General features: G+C 42.1%; 2 protein-coding genes across 3 annotated transcripts in view; both read right to left on the bottom strand.

Moving 5' to 3' along the window:
* The window catches only part of appa (amyloid beta (A4) precursor protein a), a 32,771-nt gene extending 24,379 nt beyond the window's left edge, over window positions 1–8,392 (bottom strand). Inside the window, exon 1 of one of the 2 annotated variants that reach the window (XM_054793532.1) lies at window positions 8,187–8,392. In XM_054793532.1, coding sequence (XP_054649507.1) covers window positions 8,187–8,246 — 60 coding nt within the window. In that variant the 5' untranslated portion in view covers window positions 8,247–8,392. The remainder of the gene's footprint in view (window positions 1–8,186) is intronic. The other variant, XM_054793541.1, reaches the window with a different exon arrangement.
* Window positions 8,393–8,554: 162 nt separating this feature from the next.
* cyyr1 (cysteine/tyrosine-rich 1) lies at window positions 8,555–16,725 on the bottom strand. Its single transcript, XM_054784334.1, has 5 exons — window positions 16,669–16,725; window positions 16,408–16,506; window positions 15,597–15,696; window positions 11,393–11,553; window positions 8,555–9,283 (listed from the first exon to the last, which is right to left on the bottom strand). The coding sequence occupies exons 2-5, from the start codon at window positions 16,484–16,486 to the stop codon at window positions 9,150–9,152; spliced, it is 474 nt and encodes a 157-aa protein (XP_054640309.1). The 5' UTR covers window positions 16,487–16,506; window positions 16,669–16,725; the 3' UTR covers window positions 8,555–9,149.
* Window positions 16,726–18,725: the final 2,000 nt, after the last annotated feature.

Here is an 18,725-nt window from a genome sequence, read left to right as displayed (position 1 = left end):
ACCTGAGATGCTGTGGCATGACCTTAAAGAGGCGCTTCATGCTGGAAAATGTGAAAAAATGTGGCTGAATGACAACAATTCTGCAAAGATGAGTGGGCCAAAATTTGAAATTTGTTCCCCAGCGCTGTAAGAGACTCATTACAAGTTATCGCAAACACTTGACTGTAGTTGTTGCTGCTAAGGGGGGCCCAACCAGTTATTAGCTTTAAGGGGCAATCATTTTTTCCCCACACAGGGCCATGTAGCTTTGGATTTTTTTCTCCCTTCATAATAAAAAGTTCAGGTGTTTTGTCATTGACTGCTATTACAATTTGTTAGATCATCTGAAACATTTCAGTGTGACAAGCATGCAAAAAAATAAGAACTCAGGAAGAGGCAAACACATTTTCAGACCACTGTAGCTCAAACTTTGTCAAATCAGACCATAGCACTTTTGTCCAGAAGGCATCTGGCTTGTCTGCGTGGGTGACTACAAATTTCAAATCAGGCTGGACTCTCAGGGCAAGGCGGCACCATCATCTTGACATGAAATGGCAGATACACGCATGAGTGTGCACTGCCTCCGTGCAGACTCTGAGTATAGAGGCGGGTCAGCGTGACTCGTTTCTAAACGCATTAATAAAATCTGGCACTAACAGCTGCTTACTCGCCAGCTGTGAAATGAAGGGTGCGCTCTGGCAGCACACTGCCGATATTTACAGACGGGTGTCACGCCCTGACGGTGATGAATGACGCTGCTGTTTCAGAGATATGCATAGAACAAGTGGAAACTAGTGTACATTTTGGAACCAGTAGCGCACATATTCTAGTTATTCACTGGGTTGGCTTCCATGCAGTTCCTACTCAGTGACGATGTGAATGTAAGTGGTCAATAAAGCCATACACCAGTTTCAGAGTTTAATACTGGGGGTGTGACAAAACATCGATATATCGAACCATCGCAATATTTAACCCTACGATGGATTAACAATACACTCTTGCCATGTATCGTTTTTTTCATTATTATTCAAATACAGCCACTATAAACATCTTCCACCATTCTACCTCACTGGGTCGCCATTTTACATGTCATCCAGGAGGATCTCCTCGCAAGAGCGGCAGAAAATTGGGCGGAAGTCGCAGAAGAAGAAGAAAAGAAAGCAAAAGAAGAAAAAACAAATGCCGCGTTATGGCGGTTGGGAGGTGAAGTCCAACGGAAAGATGTGGACTCGGTTTGGCTTTTATAGCGTGGATGAGACAACGCTGACTTTGCACGATGTAAGGAGTGTCTCACAAAAATACGACACACGGGCGGCACCACAAAGCCACCTCATTTGTCACAATGCTCGCGAACAACACTGCGCCTAGTAAGAGAAATGAATAAGACTTTTCTATTCAAATTCTAAATGTTGTGTTATTCAATCAAGAAAGGTGTGTTTAGGTTATGTTGTTTATTGTCAACATTGTCGTTCTGCTCAACCTTATCCGTGTCATCCTCTGTCTCTTTCCAATGATTAGCTGACCACTCCATTACACTAAATATTTATTTTTGCTATGCTTCTGCTCAACAGAGTTGATCTACCTGAGAGACATGAGATGTTGTGTTTTCTGAATGAGTTTAAAATAGTGCCACTGTTTGTCAGACACCAAAAATAAAAATCCTTATTTAGTCATTTTGAACTAAAACAGTCTTATTGTTTCCGCACCATTGCTGTTTGCATTCTGGTTAAAATATGCTTTAAAATATCCATTCGTTTTCTATATCGCTTGTTTTCATTAGGGTCACGGGTAAGCTGGAGTCTACCCCAGCTGAAGGCTGCAAAAAAAAAAAAGCCTGAATTTTTTTGTTTTGTTTCACCCTATCACTGTATGAATACATTATCATTATCGTGAGCCCAGCCCTATTTAACACTCATCACAATCACACACAAAGCTATCACGTTGGTAATTGGGCTGGCAGGGTAACTAACACGAGCGACGCGATGAATCAAAGCCGTTTGTGTTTCACGTTTGGGACCAGTCAGCACATAGCAATGTTTCTCTTCTTTTGAATTCACTAGTGGGTTACATTGTGTTGCACTCTTACGATGTCACACCATAGTGTGTAACTGAACCAGCTATCACCTGAAGTGGAAACGGAAGTCGGCTCAGGGTCTACCGTTACCAGCCGCTGCAAGCTAAACTTCTGTAAATGTGGTTGTGAAGTTCTCATTCAGTTTAAAAAAAACAAAAAAACAACAAACATCCACGTCATCCCCAGTTACTGGGACAATGACGACAGAAACAACAGCATGAAAAGGTCAGGAATTCTTTAGCCCAGTACAGAGAAAGGAGGTGGATGAAGGGGAAATGTGATGTTGAGTCAGGGCAACTCTGATGTGCAACTTTTTGCATTATTACCTTTTCACAAACTTTCATATTTACCTAGGATTTTGGAAAAACCCCTGCTGAGCCATCACAAAAATGACCATCCATCCATCCATTTTTTATGCCGCTTCTCATTAGGGTCGCGGGGGTACGCTGCAGCCTATCCCAGCTGACTTCGGGCGACAGGCGGGGTACAGAGGAAAAAAAAAAAAAAAGATGACACTTTCCCCAGAGCCCAAACTTTCCCTCGAAATGTTTCTCTGAGCGACCAGGATCTTTTCCAGAAGCCCAGGAATTTTTCAGGGTGTGTGCTCAAAAACACTGATTGGTCGAACACACTTGACGTGTTTCAACTCATTCGCCATCTTTATTTCATTCTTGATTTCAGTCATTTAGAAAATAGAGCAAAAGAGTAGACAGATGACTGCTTTTAACGAAGTTGCAGAGGAAGATATTCAGTGGGACTTCAATTGAGTCTGTGGAAAAATAAAATACAACTTAAATGTGGAGCTACACTTTTTCTATGCACACAAAAGGCCCATCTCTCATATATATTTTTCACAAATCTGTACTAAGCCTAGGTCACAACCGGTCGCACGGGCTCTTACGGCGGGTCTTCGTGCAAAAAAACGCACGGAGGACGTGCATATGAGGGACTGATTTTCGAGCCGTAGACTGGCCGCAGAAGTTTTTTGTCAAACAAACTCTACAGGCATTTACGTTTTCTTCAGGTTGCAAGACAAAACTTACACACTGTACGTTTTCGTGCGTCGTCTGTGCGGCCAACATGTGTCTTTCGTACGTTTTGCTGATCTCGGGATTGAGCAAAATGTCAATTTTTTCCGCACGTCGCACTTGCGGACTCCTATGTGTGTCGTGCGACACGCATGCGCCCCACACACGCAATTAGTGCGGCCAACACACACATTCAGATTAGGGGTGTCTTGATCCAATCTTCAGGATTGGGATCGGCTGCCAAGACGCTGTATTTTGAAGATCAGATAATATCGGGCCGATCCGGTTACAGTATAACGTTCGTAACTCTGGGCCACACTCCAACACGGTAGGTACGGTAATGCGCCGCAAAGCTGGTCGACACTTGACTCCCGCCACCTGCAAGAAGAAGAAACTGCAACACCACCGTGCAGACATGTCTGCGGTATACCGTGGTGAAGTTCATTTCACGTTGGATATTCAGCTCCGTAGCTACAGCGGTAGTTTCACCTTACTGTGCCCGGACTGCTGTGTCATGGTGCGGGGAGCTTGCACGGTAAGTGCTGCTCTAACCGCTAGTTGTTTATACTAGGGACAGTCAATAAATTACTATTGCATTAAAGAGAGTTTCTTACAAAAATGTGACACATTGTAAATCACACCACAAATTGATCTATAACCACATCAAATGATTAATCCTACCTTAAAAGTATTTTGCATGCCCATTTTTGCCAATTTTATTGGATTTTTTATTGGATTAGGGACCTGACTCACAGGAAAAAAAAAGTACATTCAGCAATACTTTGGTTGCATTATTTTTCATGCTCTGAAGAGCTATTTTCATAACCATATTCAGTTCCACAAATTCAGGTTTGTAACTTAAGCTTATTATTGAAAAAAAAAAGTATTGGTACCGGATCGGATAGGAAAGACTATTAAAAAAAAATCGGATCAGATCAGAAGCCAAAAAAAGTAGATCGGGACATCCCTAGTTCAGATATTTTGTACGTCCTCCATAAGTGTCGAGATCTTAATCCTTTAACTGTATTGGTGAATCCTTTTACCTGGCTAAATAAGTTCTTCGTAATAAAAGTTCTTGGGATTTTGGTGGGAAAAGGGCTATGGAGAGCATTTTCGATTGGGGATTTGTCCCACTTCCTGGGACGAAATCAATCCAATATCTGGATCATCGCCACAGATAATGTACACCACTCTTATTCACTAACAGTAAATATTGTGTCTGCGCAATAGCTGGCTAGCAACACAGAGACCATTAAAGATACGAAGCAAGACAAGATAGAAGAGAGCTTGGTGCCTTCAAAGTGGGAGCAGCATAGAAGGTGCCAGTGTAACACTCAGTGTGTGCCAACAGACATAATGGTATTAGGGCTCGCTAATAAGGGGAGTGGGCCGATCCGCCCCTAGTTCTACACAAGTAGGCGATCCAAGAGCCATTTCCCCAGGATTTTGTTATGCACAAAGGATGGCATCCTACTCACACAATCAACATGAACATACTGTGTAGAGGGTGGACCCACCGGGAAATGCTCCTTCCTGGAGCTATGTGTTTTTGTCAGTACACAAACAAGCCTAACGAGGTTGAAAAAAAAAAAAAAAAAAGGTTTAATCGTGATCATCTCGACCCTTGAGGTTTTCAAGGCTCAAAGGGGTAAAGATCACTGTGAGTCACTTAAGCAAAGGATTAGGAACAAAGACACTGCTCTGCTTAAGGTGCTGCCCAAATGACTCACTCCATGTGCACCCATTACAACAGGGAGCGAGTGCAAGTAGGAACATGAAAGTGGAACAGAAATACCCAAAACCAGAATACGCCAATATTCTGTGCAATCACACACATAGACAGCTCTGGCCTCTCTCTCGCTTTCATAATACACATGTAAGCCTGCAAAAAAACCCAACAAAAAAAAACGAAACAATAACTGCAGCCAAGGAATAACAGAGCTTTTATTATCATCACCTTTATCTGTCTTTATTACTGCCACAAACCATGTGAAATGGGTGATGAACGTGTGTAACCCCAAAACCAGCTTTTACCCACAGCTGAGGTTGCAGTGATACCCACAGGACTGCTTTCTATATGTGGCTATGTTGGGTTGCGGAGGATGACGTGATGACATAATCATCCCATTACATCTGCCAAGCGCAGTGCAAAGCGCAAGCGCAGCGCGGAGATAATTTTTTTGCCCGCGTTTATCTGTTTGTTTGTGTTCAAAATAACTTGAGAAGTTCTGAATGGTTTTGGATGAAATTGTCAGGAATTGTCAGACATGAGACATGGAAGAACTGATTACATTTTGGAGGTGATCCGTATCACCGTCTAGATTGAGGATTTTTTTTAAAAGGATTCTTTAACATTTCCAGATAGGACCATTTTCGGCATTTGTGCATATAACTAAAGCTCAACTCTGAATCCCAGACCTGTAGGGGTGTTATTGTATTGTATTGTATTGCTATTGAGGGCTCTAACAATATTAAAAACCATATGGGTATTCTATGCCAAGAAGAAATCGCAAAACCACCATGCGGGGAGCGCGCACGTGACGTGCCGCTGTAACCCCTGGTTGCTTATACTAGGGACCGTCAATAAATTACTATTGCGTTGAAAAGAGTTTGTTGTCATATATTCTAAATCACACCACAAATGTCAAATGATTAGTCCTACCCTAAAAGTATTTTGCACACCCATTTTTTTCCAATTTTATCTTTTTGGATGGACTTTTATTTGACCTTTTATTGGATTAGAGACCTGACTCTCAGAGGTTTGTTACAAAAGCCAAACAATCTTGTCGGTCATGCTGTGTAATAAAAAAGTAAATTCAGCAATACTTTGAAGAGCGATTTTCATAACCGTATTTATTTATACAAATTCATGTTTGTAGCAAAAGCATATTCCATCCATCCATTTTCTATACCGCTTCATCCTCATTAGGGTCGCGGGGGCATGTTGGAGCCTATCCCAGCTGACTTCGGGCAACAGGCGGGGTACACCCTGGACTGGTTGCCAGCCAATGGCAGGGCACATATAGACAAACAACCATTCACACTCACATTCATACCTATGGACAATTTAGAGTCGCCAATTAACCTCACCTGCATGTTTTGGGGAATGTGGGAGGAAGCCAGAGTACCCTGAAAAAACCCACTCGCACACGGGGAGAACATGCAAACTCCACACAGAAATGCCCGAGGGAGAATCGAACCCAGGTCTTCCCGACCTCCAGGCTGTTCCTGTATTGGCCAACGTGCTAACAAAAGCATATGATCAAAAAAAAAAAAAGGATCAGTATCGGATCAGCAAGACAATTAAAAAAAAAAATCGTATCGAAGCCAAACAAGGTGGCACTCACTTGTAAAAACATAAAAAGCAAAACAAATACGTTTAGAACAACACATGAACTTTCTTGTTCATGAGGAAGGGCAAACAGGCACCGCCAAATCTATTTGTGGCGATCCGCCATCTTTAAAGGAATGTGTGAGAAACACTGAGGGTGTAACTACCTGTGACCAGGAGCTTACGCTTTGTGTATTTGTTTTGTAGTTCCTCAGCATGAATTTATTACAAAATGTAGTCATATGCTGGAGGTGGTTAGCTAAGAGGGTGTACAATTTGATTGCTCATCCTTGGCAGTGGTCTTCTATACCGAGTCAGTCCTTTCTACTGGTGTGTCACTGCATGCAAGCAGTCTCATTATGGCGAAAAGACTAAATACATTCCATGTCCACACCTGTATCCAGATCTGCACCAATGTTTTATTGCTTCCTCCGTGGCCTAAAAGTCACACCTCTTGGGTAGTTTTGTAAATTCCTGCAACCTCACAAACCGGGAACATAATAGCTTGCCTTCTTGGAGGTAGAGGTAATAAAAGGCGGATGTTAAGCTATTTCACACTTGTTATATGATACAACATGTTATTATGTTTATGAAGCCTGTGGTTATGTGATGCTTAAACAAGAGGTCAGTTTACATGGGATTATGTACAGACATTTTGTATGTGGAGCATCAACACAACTGGACAAAAATGGATGAGCAGTGATTTGTTTCAAGAGATTCTGTTTGGTAATATAAAGTGATTATTGAGAGTAAACCGGGTGAATATTAACACGCATTAGGTTGTAGATTTAGGAAAGGAACACAAGAAGGCAACAATAGAGCCCGCAGTTCCTCATTGCTTCCCAGTTTCCTCGACCCTCGTCAATGCTGCAGTGCACCGCCGCCATCTTACTTCCCTTTTCCCCATCAAAACGACCGAAAACGTTTGCTTTGTCGGTCATATTGCTCATTTTTTGCGGCGTCTACACGGCTCGCTCGGCTTGATGAGTTTACGTAATCTCACAGGGGTCCTTAACACAAAGATACGTAAATACCATGTCGCATCTTTTTTCAATCCCAAACACGCCCACTCAACTAAAATTAGCCACTGGATCCTGGACAACCAGACAAAAAAGATGTTTGCTTCACTAGTCCTTTCACGCGTGAACGGGCCAGTGTTTATCGACGTAATAACGGGGTGTGTGAATTAACTTACAACACGGACATATGTAAATTAGTTGCCTAAAACAAAAATAGCTCACATTCATCCGACGAGCGTCAATAAATCAGTTGCCACAGGTTTAACCTGAGGATTTCACCAGAAAAAAAATTATTACGTCGACAGGAGAACTAGACTCTTCGCCAACTATAATGTCTATAATGCAAGGTTATATGAAATTAGGACGGACAAATAGATCACAAATGTCACATTTAAAACTGGTACGTTTAGCTTGGTCTGGTAATGAGTTTAAACACTGGGTGCCGAGACAAACCAATTTTAAACCAACACTTCCGGTTCCTTCATACTAAAATAAGAGAGCACTCCAAATGTTATAGGTCAGCCAACCATGCTTTTACAAAAAAAACACACAGAAGGTCAAATGTATGTTCAACTATTTCGTATTCAATTACTAGTTGATTTTTTGTTTATAACTTCATGTCAGTAATTTTGAAAAGGTGTATTCCTTTAACTTCCGGTATTCTGGCTAATCTTAGCCAGCTTCGTTCCAATGACAGCCGCATTCGAGCGGACCACAGCATTTTAACAGAGACACGCAGGAAAAAAAAATCTTACCTCCACAGCCAGAGCCGACGCCACAAAAGTCAGCAGCAGTAAAGCCACTCGATCCCCCATATCGTTTCGCGAACACAACGCTCCTGCGTGTAGCGTTTCACCGAGCACTTTAACGTGTGCGAGACTGCGTGTTTTCAGCGCCTGCGACTCCCGTTGTCTGACTGTGAGCGAGACCGAGAGGGCGCACAGCTGCTCCGTGCCAAATCACGTGACCACGAAGGAGTGGGATTAGCGCGCTCGCCCCCGATATCGGCCCCTACGCGCACGCGCATGGGATGCCCCTTGAACGCATGTTGGCGATGAATAACAACGCTGTACACGCAGTAATGTAATGTAACGCAGTGTCTTTAATTCACAACACCAGTAAAAACAGCAAGGAGACATGTCATTTATTCATTAAAAACAGTCAAGTCTCATCCACCATTCGCATCAACCACATAACAAAAGTTGCACTATTGACATGTGTTAAGAGTGGCTCACCAGGGACTGCGGTTCACCTTCAAATTGTTTCAAGTAAAATTATATCCCGCCCTACACCCTGCAAATACATTAAACATCCCACTTCCACACCAGAATGAAGGAATAAAATAAAAACAGAGCAAGTTAAAACCATGTCTTTCTGCATGGTGTAATAATGTTGCCTCGTATGCTTAAAAAGTAGTCAGCACCTTCAAAAAGGCAGCTCTCTACCTTTGAAGTGCACAGCCAGAGACTGATAACGCATTTTGGTTTTGTGGCTGCAGGCTAGCAGTACCTCAATGTCCTGTCCTACATTGTGTTCAATTATTATTCATTTTCCCAACACTGTCTGTAAAGCGACTCAACTCTCCTTGATTATGCTCAGATGACCCGCCTGCTGAATCATTATTGCACCCGGCCCTGCTCCCTGAGGTTCCTTTCCTGCCTGCAAAATCAGCCCGGGAGAGCTTCATTTCAGCTGGCCAGTCGATGATCCGTTCTACGTTATTTGCTCGTGCACCTCGGGTAAGGAGGTGGTGGGGAATAGTTGGCCGGCTCAGGCTGAGTTGGTGTGTAAGGAGGAGGGTGGAGAGGTGGAGGGTACGTCTCACAGTCGTAGGTGTATGGAGGTGGAGGGCCTGTGGATGACGAAGAAGACAAAGCATCGTTACGGTTCCAATGAGGAGCATCACGATTAGACTTGCACAATTCAACATGTCTGCGAAGGAGTGGGTAGAGTTTATTCAAAGCCACCCCTTCTCTGTGTCACCACAGTTACTATGACGTCACCTGCTGTGTCACCATTTTCTAAATTAGGAATGTAAATCAGATAGATTGTGTAGAAATAAATTCATATCTGATGCAGTGATTCATGTAAAAAGAGAAAAATGTGTCATAAATTAAATGTATATATATTTGAGGAAAAAGTAAAAAAAAAAAAAAGAATAAAAAGGTGTAAAGTTTAAAAATAAAAAAATGTTAACATCAATAATAAGTGTGAATAAAATAAAAACAAGGAATTAATGACAAGAAAAAGTAAATACAGGAGTAATAAAATAATTAGTAAATGCTGAATGTAAATTAAACAACTTAGAAAAGCATCCGGAGATCAAATATAAATATACATATAAATAAAATGGTGTCTGTTGCAGGTTTATAGCTTCATTTGTTGTCTTCCTATGCTGACATTTCCAAACATCCCCCTATCTTTTGATATTCTGGATCGTAGTATCCGGAATTATTCCATTATCTGGATCAGTCTTTGATATTTTGTAGAACCTGTTGGAAACTTGTCCTGTTCCTGAAAATTTCAAGCAAATACATTGAGAACTCTTCAAGTTATTTTGAACACAAACAAACAAACAAACAGATAAACACATAACCTCCTTGGTGCGCATTAATAACGATAATTTCTCATCTCACCGTGACGAACTTCTCTTGCTTTTTTTGTATAATTAATCTGAATCATTATTGAAGCAACTCCTCAGTTTGGTGGGGGTATTCTGCCATCTAGCGGGCAGACTGAGGCACTACAGGGGGTACAGTATCACAGCAGGGGGTACTTTTCATTTTATCCACTGAAACATCAAAGCAGCAGAGAAGACAGATACATTAAACATGTCAGCTCCAGCTCCAAGTGTTGCATCAGCAAAAGCTCAGTGGCGTACCCTGTCAGGCGCTTCCCCATTAAAAATTGTTCATCTGAAACCATTGTGAAAATGACCTACTAGTTGATAGAAGCACCAACCCACAATTGAGGGGCGGGGTGGGGGGCGATCAAAGGACTCACACAACAAAGCTATCCACGCTAAGATTGCCAGTCCAGTCTTGCATGAAGATGATACAGAGAATGAAAGGTGATACATAAATGATGAAAGACTGAGGGGGGAAAAAATGGATGTTGCTACCTTTAAACGTGCAGACAATGTACCAGCAAGCGCGATGAGGAAATACAGTCTGTTTTTTTCGCCCCACTCCGGCACAAAACACGCGGTAAGTATTTTTAGCATTTTAAAGAGCGGCTTTGTTCTTCCTCACACTGAGAAAGAGATTCACATTTCACTGGAAAAGGGTGAATCGTTTTGAAAACAGCAGCTCAAATGTCAGAGCGTGAAGCCAAGGTGGATCCCTTAGTACAGGGTGTCCAAACTCTTTCCACAGAGGGCCGTAAAAAAAAAAAAAAAACCTGAAAAATCCAAGATCTGGAAGGCCACATTTATACATTTTGTACATTAAATATGCTCAAACATCTGAAGAAAACATTTACATCTTATTTATAAATCACATGTTTTCATAGAGCATTAAAAAACTGTTTACGACCTTGTAAATATGCTTTTTTAACATGATTAGAGCCTCTAGGTATGAAATAACACCCCTACAGTCACCTTTACACTCGACATAATAACATAAAAAAGCCATTTAAGACGTAAACAAGACTCGTGCTTGTGTCTGTTGCTGTAAATGTATTCTAACGCGAGAGAGGGGCAGACAGGAAGTGACGTCATAGGATGAGAGTTGAATGATTTACTGTATGAGCGAGGTCAAACAGGTAGCGCCAATTCTATTTATTATATCTACAGTATTATCAAATATACAGTACTTGTCCAACTGCGATTTTATCCGACAGGAGACTGAGGGCCATAAATAAAGGACTATGTAGACCACGGAGTAATAATCCAGCAATGTCAGTTGCAAGAGGAGTGGGTAACGTGAAGTGGCAGACACGAGGTACACGAGCGTGGTCTCACCTGGGTAGCCATGGGTCACAGTGTTGACGTACGAGGTGTTGAACGCGCCCACCCTGGCGCCGTGCCCATTTTTCACACACATACACACGCACAGGAACAAGGCCGCCATCGCGCCCATCAGAAACACCACGCCGAACACGATCCCAGAGATGGCAGTGCCCCTGGAACACACAAGCAGTCACGCGTGAGTGAGGCTGTTGCCGTGGAGACGGCGCGCAGCATCTCACGTGAGTCAGTGTTGTGTTGTGTGAATTGCATTGTCATCGGCAGCATGTTAGGCATGTCAGGCTTTGAAAGAGCGATCATTTCTGATGAAGCGGTGGTGGGCGTGTTAGCCGTAGCATATGCAGCACACACGTCAATACACGTGCATCTTAACTCGGCTAAAGTGATAAAGCAGCTGTGCTGAACCAAGTCGAGCATCGGCCAAAGGTCGGCTTCTTCTGGTAAGTTAAAAGGACAGCTGGCGGGTGAGTTTGCCGCTCTCAGGATGTCTCATCGCTGAGTGTGCAGCGATGGAGCCAACCCACCCCCAAGCATTGCCATCTTGGCGACACAGCGGACGGGGAAGGACCGACATGAGGTGTTGCAATTCACATTTAAAAAGGAGAGAAGAAGATTTTGTTGGGTATCGTTTCCATATTGTCTCATACCGGTGCCAAATCGGTACTTTTGAAACGGCACCGGGGCTTCAACAGTGCCTGAACCAGTAAGGAAAACATAAAAGTGTTGCCCAAAACAATGCCTTTATACTACAACGGAATTGTGTGACATGCAAGTCGAACAGAATAGTCATTTAAATACTTCACTAATATAAATACAATGAAAACTAAGAAATAAACACACCAGTATGAAATAAAAAACACAAGAAATTGTCATTATTATCACAGCGAAACCAGCAGCAATACAGAACACAGGGAATGTGCAAAAAAACTCGTGTTGTCATGCTGATGTTCAGAATTCTGCTGCTTGTGAACGCACCTCGATCACTGTGAGCGTGATTGGTAGATACCGAGCAAGTGTTGTGTCGCGGCTGTGGAGGTCGACGGCGAAGGATGTGTGCTGTGCTGGAACCGAGGACCGCTGTTGGTGTGTTAAGGTCGGTGGTAAAGTTTAAAAAGAGCGTCAGACTCTGTGTACAGCGGTACTTCAGTTTTTGTTATTAATTTGTTCCACAAGGTTTAACGAATACCGTAACTTACGAAAACTGAAGCAATTTTTTCCCTAGGAAGTAACGTACAGTCATCCCTTGCCACGCCACACTTTGAATTTCTCAGCTTTACTCAATCACATTTTTTCAAAAGTATATTAATTAATAAATCAGGTTGTTTCGTCATTGAATATGGCCTATTATTAGTCACAAAATATGCATATTTAAGTACATTTGAGGTATTTCTTGCCTAAATTAAGCATTTTGTATCATTAAGGTGGATAAATGAACTGAAATACAAATATAAGGCATTCAGAAGACGCATTCAAGGATGTTGTGAATGATATGTAGTATTCCACACTGGTCACCAGGTGTCAGTAATGTTACTGTAATGTTCAGTGAGACACACAAGCACCAGACTTGATCTTATTGCGGGTTTGAATTAACAGCCACAATAATCCCTAATAAAAATCCCTACTGCTACTGCCAAGCTAAAACTCGACTCTAAACTCCCGATGTCACTTCCTGTCTGCCTGCCACTCTGCTCTCCAAGCACCGGAACACATTTACAGCAACACACAAGCACAAGTCTTATTTACGTCTTCAACAGCTTATTTTCCCTTTTGTCTACTTTTCATACGAGTGTAAAGGTGACACACGTCTCTACTCCGTTCATCCTGGGAACGACACTTCCTCATTCTCATTACAAGAAAGTGAGATGCCTTCAGGGACACTCTGAACATCACAAAAATGGCTTTATAATGCGCGCGTGCGTGTGTGTGTGTGTGTGTGTAAGTAAACAGGAAGATAAAGAACAACATGAAGTGGATTTATTGTTATCACTCCGTAACTCTTGGATGTACAATTTGCTACATTTAAGTATGCTGGAAAACACACTGAAAAAGGGTACATTCACCTGAAATTACGCGATGTCTTTGAATGCAACCCCTCATTGCTCATCATAACATGGTTTAAAGTGTGATTCAACTGTTCTGATGCTATTAAAGAGACTAGTGTCGGACACATTTTTAGACTTGTGTGGTATGGTTTAGCTTGATGAACATATTCCGTTCATTTGGAGCTGTTAATGCCCACAAATATATTAAATCCTGTCCTGTCATTTATCTTTCTGTTCATTAAATACAGTAAAAATGGGCATATTTCACATAGTTGCTAGTGGTGATTAATCAGGATTAATTAATTTAAATTTCATTTAATTCAATTCAATTTAATTCATGAAATCAGTTTAAAACTGATTAATTGGATTAAAATGTGTAATCATTTGACAGCCCTACAGATAATACATTTTACAGAGAATAATTACAGTTTTACATGCAGAAAACAATGATAAAGAATGAAAAATGACGAATGGATGGAACTCTCACCTTCTTCGAGGAAAAGGCTTCTTGAGACGTCATCTGTACTTCTGTGTAGAAGGTGTCGGACGTTTCGCTCCTCATCCGAAGAGCTTCGTCAGCAAACTAATAAGTGCTGGTAGCTTAGGCCAGCACTTATTAGTTTGCTGACGAAGCTCTTCGGATGAGGAGCGAAACGTCCGACACCTTCTACACAGAAGTACAGATGACGTCTCAAGAAGCCTTTTCCTCGATGGACAACTCCTGTACGACTGAGAGCCTACACAGACGCATTGCGTCTCACCTTCTTCATCAAAATTCTGGCAACTTTTTTTGGCCCCGTGGCATTACGCATAATGTGTGGGCATTTGATTTCGCAGAACAACACAGTACAGGGAAAACGGGCTAGTTTGTTATGAGCAATATTGTACAACAGTCGAGACCGTGTACGCAAAATTTGGGTGAAGATTTTCACCGAAAACCAAATCATATGAAAACTGCGGCGTATGAAAACCGTTTGGCCCTACCTCTGTCAAGACTTACAAGATGTTTCTTGCACAACATCACCCTCAGACACTTGCTGCTGTCGGCTGAGTCTGCATTAATTTAGCACCGATATGAGGCACCAATTACTACAGTTTACATCAGCACCGAGTTTCGGTACACATTCCTAGTAAGTGCGCAACAACAGTAATGGATTTGGGACATCACTCCACTGTCAAAATTTGCACCCTTAATGAACCAAATACGCACATATTGAAGTGTAAGTACCTAGGGATGTCCCGATCCCATCTTCAGGACTGGGATCGCTGTATTTTAAAGACCGGATAATACCAGTTTCCGCCCCGGGATGGGGCCGATCCGGTTGCCGTATAACGTTCGTAACTCTGGGCCGCACTCCAACATGGTAGGTGCGGTAATTCGCCTCAAAGCTGGTTGCCACTCGACTCCGGCCACCCGCAAGAAGACAAAAACGCAACACCACCATGCAGACATGTACCTGCACGCACCGCGGTGAAGTTAGTTTCACGTTGGACGTTGAATATTCGGCTCCGTAGATACAACGGTAGTCCCCCCTCACTTTGCCCGGGCTGCTGTGTCATGGTGCGGGGAGCTCGCATGGGAAGTGCTGCCCTAACTGCTGTTTTTTTTTATACGAGGGACCGTCAATAAATTCCTATTGCGTTGAAGAGAGTTTGTTAAAAAGAAAAAAAAGGCATATATTCTAAATCACACCACAAAATGATCTATAACCATGTCAAATGATTAGTCCTACCCTAAATGTATTTTGCACGCCCATATTTTCCAATTTATCAGATGGACTTTTATTGGACCTTTTATTGGATTAGGGTCCTGACTCAAAGGTTTGTTACAAAAGCCAAACAACATTGTTTTGTTGTAATAAAAAAGTACATTCAGCAACACTTTGGTTGCTTTGAAGATCTATTTTCATAACCATATTCAATTCCACAAATTCATGTTTGTAACAAAAGCTTACTAGAAAGAAAAAAAAAAGCATCGCTACCAGACTGGTTCGGCAAGACTATTAAAAAAAAATCAGATCGGAAGCCAAAAAATGTGTAAAGTATGGCACAGCCTCATTCTAATCTTAGGTCAACTTTTATTTATTTATTTTTTTTAACCTGAAAGACAGTTTCATGCTACATAAAAGGTAGATGAGAGCTTGGCGATAACTCACGAAAGGACGTCCCCAACATAGGCGTAGTAGGAGCAGCAGAATGGTGGCGAGCCTTCACAGCAGTACTCCAGGCAGCCGTGACACTTGGCCTCGCCGACACCTGCAGCACATGCACCCATGGTTTAGACACAAGACTTAAACACGATGTTAATACTACTACTTGACAATCTTTGTTTGGCAGTATGAGTTTCTGTGCCATTGCTACTGCACATGACACCATTGTGGGACATGTTAATCGTTGTAAAATTGCAAAATCATTGTACAGTAGAGTTTTATTTCTGCGTGCATCCTTTCACAACCCGCCGCCACCATTTTTGGAGTCTATCACTCCAAATGGAAAGGAAAACAAACTTCAAGCATGTCTGCTTTCCACGTGCGCCCGAGGGCAATATAATTATGCTAATTTCGCAGTTTGGGTAGAAAAATAAACAGCTTTTGTAGCCGGCTTCAAAATGAAACCTTGTGGAAGGGGCACCAGCAACGTGACTTTTTAATTCAGCAGCAAAGCTGCGATATTTCCATGTAAATGCCGGCAGGAGGTCCTGTCAGCAGGCTTCTGGCTAGCTCTTCCTGGGTGGTCCTTGGAAGTCCTGGCTCATGTCTCTCCACACAGACAATCCCGTCTCACACACACACACCAACCAACCCCACCCACCCCCACCCTTCACACACACACACACACACGCAAAACTAAAATTGAAACTTTCCAGAGGTTTGTTTTTTTCAAACGTTAGCTCCCAATATACTGTATATATTTTGGCACTGCACAATGTACAGCTAAACAACAGATTCAGACCCATGAAAACCTTACCAGACAAAGCACAAAACAGCAACGAGCTTCTTAGCAGTTCGCATCTCACCGCCCGCGTCCTCCTCCAGGGATTCTCCATGACCCTCCTTCCTGTGCTTCCTTATCAATGAACACAGCCGAAATCACATAGTGAGAACCTGAGGCAGCATTTGTCCAAGCTACAGTCACACAACAACTATCTGTGCTTCCTCCCCAAAAGTTGACGCTCCGTTTGTCCACTCCACGTGTGAGCGTCTCCTTTCAAGTCTCCCAAGGACTTACACATCTCAAACCGCCTGTTGAAGTTTCCATTCTCCTCCCATCCGCCGATTGCAAGAGAGAGAGAGAGAGAGAGAGAGCGATACCAAGTCGGCAAAAGCGTCCACAAAAAGAACTTCTGGTGAACGGTTTCAAAATAAAATCAATATGTTTTTATGTAATGGAGTTAGCGCAGAAATGAATAACTTCGGTTATTTATATTGTGCGTTTTGATGATGATTTAGAAAGCAGGGGTGGGCGATACTCCAAATGTTTGCGTCCTTACGCACCAACACCAAGAACGGTGTTGCCGATACTGATACTAATACTGTAGTTGACAGATGTGTTGGTCATGATTATAATAAAAAAAAAAACATTGGACAAAGATATTAAGCAAATGAAAACATTTGTTAACAATAACAATATTGTTTGACAATATATCAATTATAATATTATGTAACTATACAGCAAAGTAATACAATTAGTCCCTTATTGTTTTTGTTACATGCAGTTGTTTGAGCAAAATGAAGTAAACTCTCATTCAAATTCCTTTGGCTTTTCTTCACCCTAAATCCCCCCAGTGTCTATTCCCTGATTTTGGAAACAAACAATGTCAACTACAGTATGTAACATATGAACAACACTAAAAACAGGTATTTGTGAAAATGGAAATAGAAGATAATTAAAAAAATAATTCAATCTCAAACCCTAGTATCAATCCAATATTGATACTAGTCTCGGTATTGGTATTATCAAGCCTGCCATTCTTGGGAAAAGTCTTAGAGTCTTGTAATTGCTGACTTTCTCCTGTCTAACAATGTGTTTGATACTTTCCAATCAGGATTTAGGCACCATCACAGCACTGAGACAGCTCTGATTAAGTTGACAAATGATATCCGTCTGAACACAGATGCAGGCAAAAATCTCAGTTTGAGTTCTGCTAGACCTGAGCGCTGCCGTTGACCATGTGATCTTATTAAAGAGGATAGAAAACTGGATGGGAATCTCGGGCACTGCTCTAAACTGGTTCAAGTCCTATCTGGAGGACAGGAAGTACTTTGTTGGAATTGGTAACTGTGTCTCAGACCAAATGGCTATGACCTGTGGGGTTCCCCCGGGGTCAATGCTGGGACCCCTATTGTTCAATCTGTACATGCCTCCCATGCAGACGACACTCAGATCAACGTGTCACTGACGGACGGTGAACATCCTGCAGATTTACTTTGTCACTGCATCAAATCGATCAGTGTGTGGATGCAAAACAACTTTCTCCAGCTAAACTCAGACAAATGAAGATACAAAAAGACTAATCCATGCCTTTGTCTCCAGCAGGCGAGACTACAGTACTGTAAAAGCCTTCTCACCGGGCTCTATAAACGAGATGTAAAACAGCTGCAATACATCCAGAATGCTGCTGCTCGAGTCCTGACTGGAACAAGGAAATATGCCCACATTAGTCCAGTACTCAGGTCTCTGCACTGACTTCCTGTCGCTCAGAGAATAGACTTTAAAACAGCTCTGCTAAAAGTCTTTTCATGGTCTTGGACTAAACACGATAAGGTTGCGTTTCAGTTTTGTGCTGCCAAAATCCGGAACAGTCTTCCGGAAGATGTGCGACAATCCTCAACTGTGGCAATGTTCAAATCCAGGCCAAAAAGACTTCCATTCAACTGTGCATATGACACCTGAAAGTATTTTATCTGCACTTTTTTTTGTTTTATGGAATGATTTACGGAATTTTATGTAATGATTTTAGAATGATGTTTTTATGGAATGATTTTATGCAGTGATTGTACCCTTTTTTTTGTCTTTTTTTTAAAGCACTTTGAAATACCTTGTGTACGAATTGTGCTCTATAAATAAGCTTGCCTTGCCTTGCCTATCAATCTGCCCATCCCCTCTCAGCAGACAAAATATCCCACGCCCGTCACATCATTTCATGACAAATACGTTTGAAAAGAGTCATAATGACTCCTGGCTGCATCAACGGTTGTACTTTTAGTCTGCCGTATTCATTTAGCAACTTTCATTGTGGTTTACTATCTTCCTACCCACACTGGATGTTTCATAGACCTACTTTA

Source organism: Dunckerocampus dactyliophorus, chromosome 1 (genome assembly GCF_027744805.1).
Source record: "Dunckerocampus dactyliophorus isolate RoL2022-P2 chromosome 1, RoL_Ddac_1.1, whole genome shotgun sequence".
NCBI classification, from domain to species: domain Eukaryota; kingdom Metazoa; phylum Chordata; class Actinopteri; order Syngnathiformes; family Syngnathidae; genus Dunckerocampus; species Dunckerocampus dactyliophorus.
Note: the sequence above shows the minus strand (reverse complement) of the source record. Positions and strands in the feature narration are given on the sequence as shown.

Excerpts from the sequence above, each read along its gene's own strand:
- cyyr1 (XM_054784334.1), bottom strand. The coding sequence starts at position 16,486 with ATGGAGAATCCCTGGAGGAGGACGCGGGCGGTGAGATGCGAACTGCTA. Across the intron at positions 11,554-15,596 it reads TATGTTGGGGACGTCCTTTC|GGGCACTGCCATCTCTGGGA; the intron begins GTGAGTTATCGC and ends TGTGTGTTCCAG. Across the intron at positions 9,284-11,392 it reads TGTGACCCATGGCTACCCAG|GCCCTCCACCTCCATACACC; the intron begins GTGAGACCACGC and ends CGTCATCCACAG.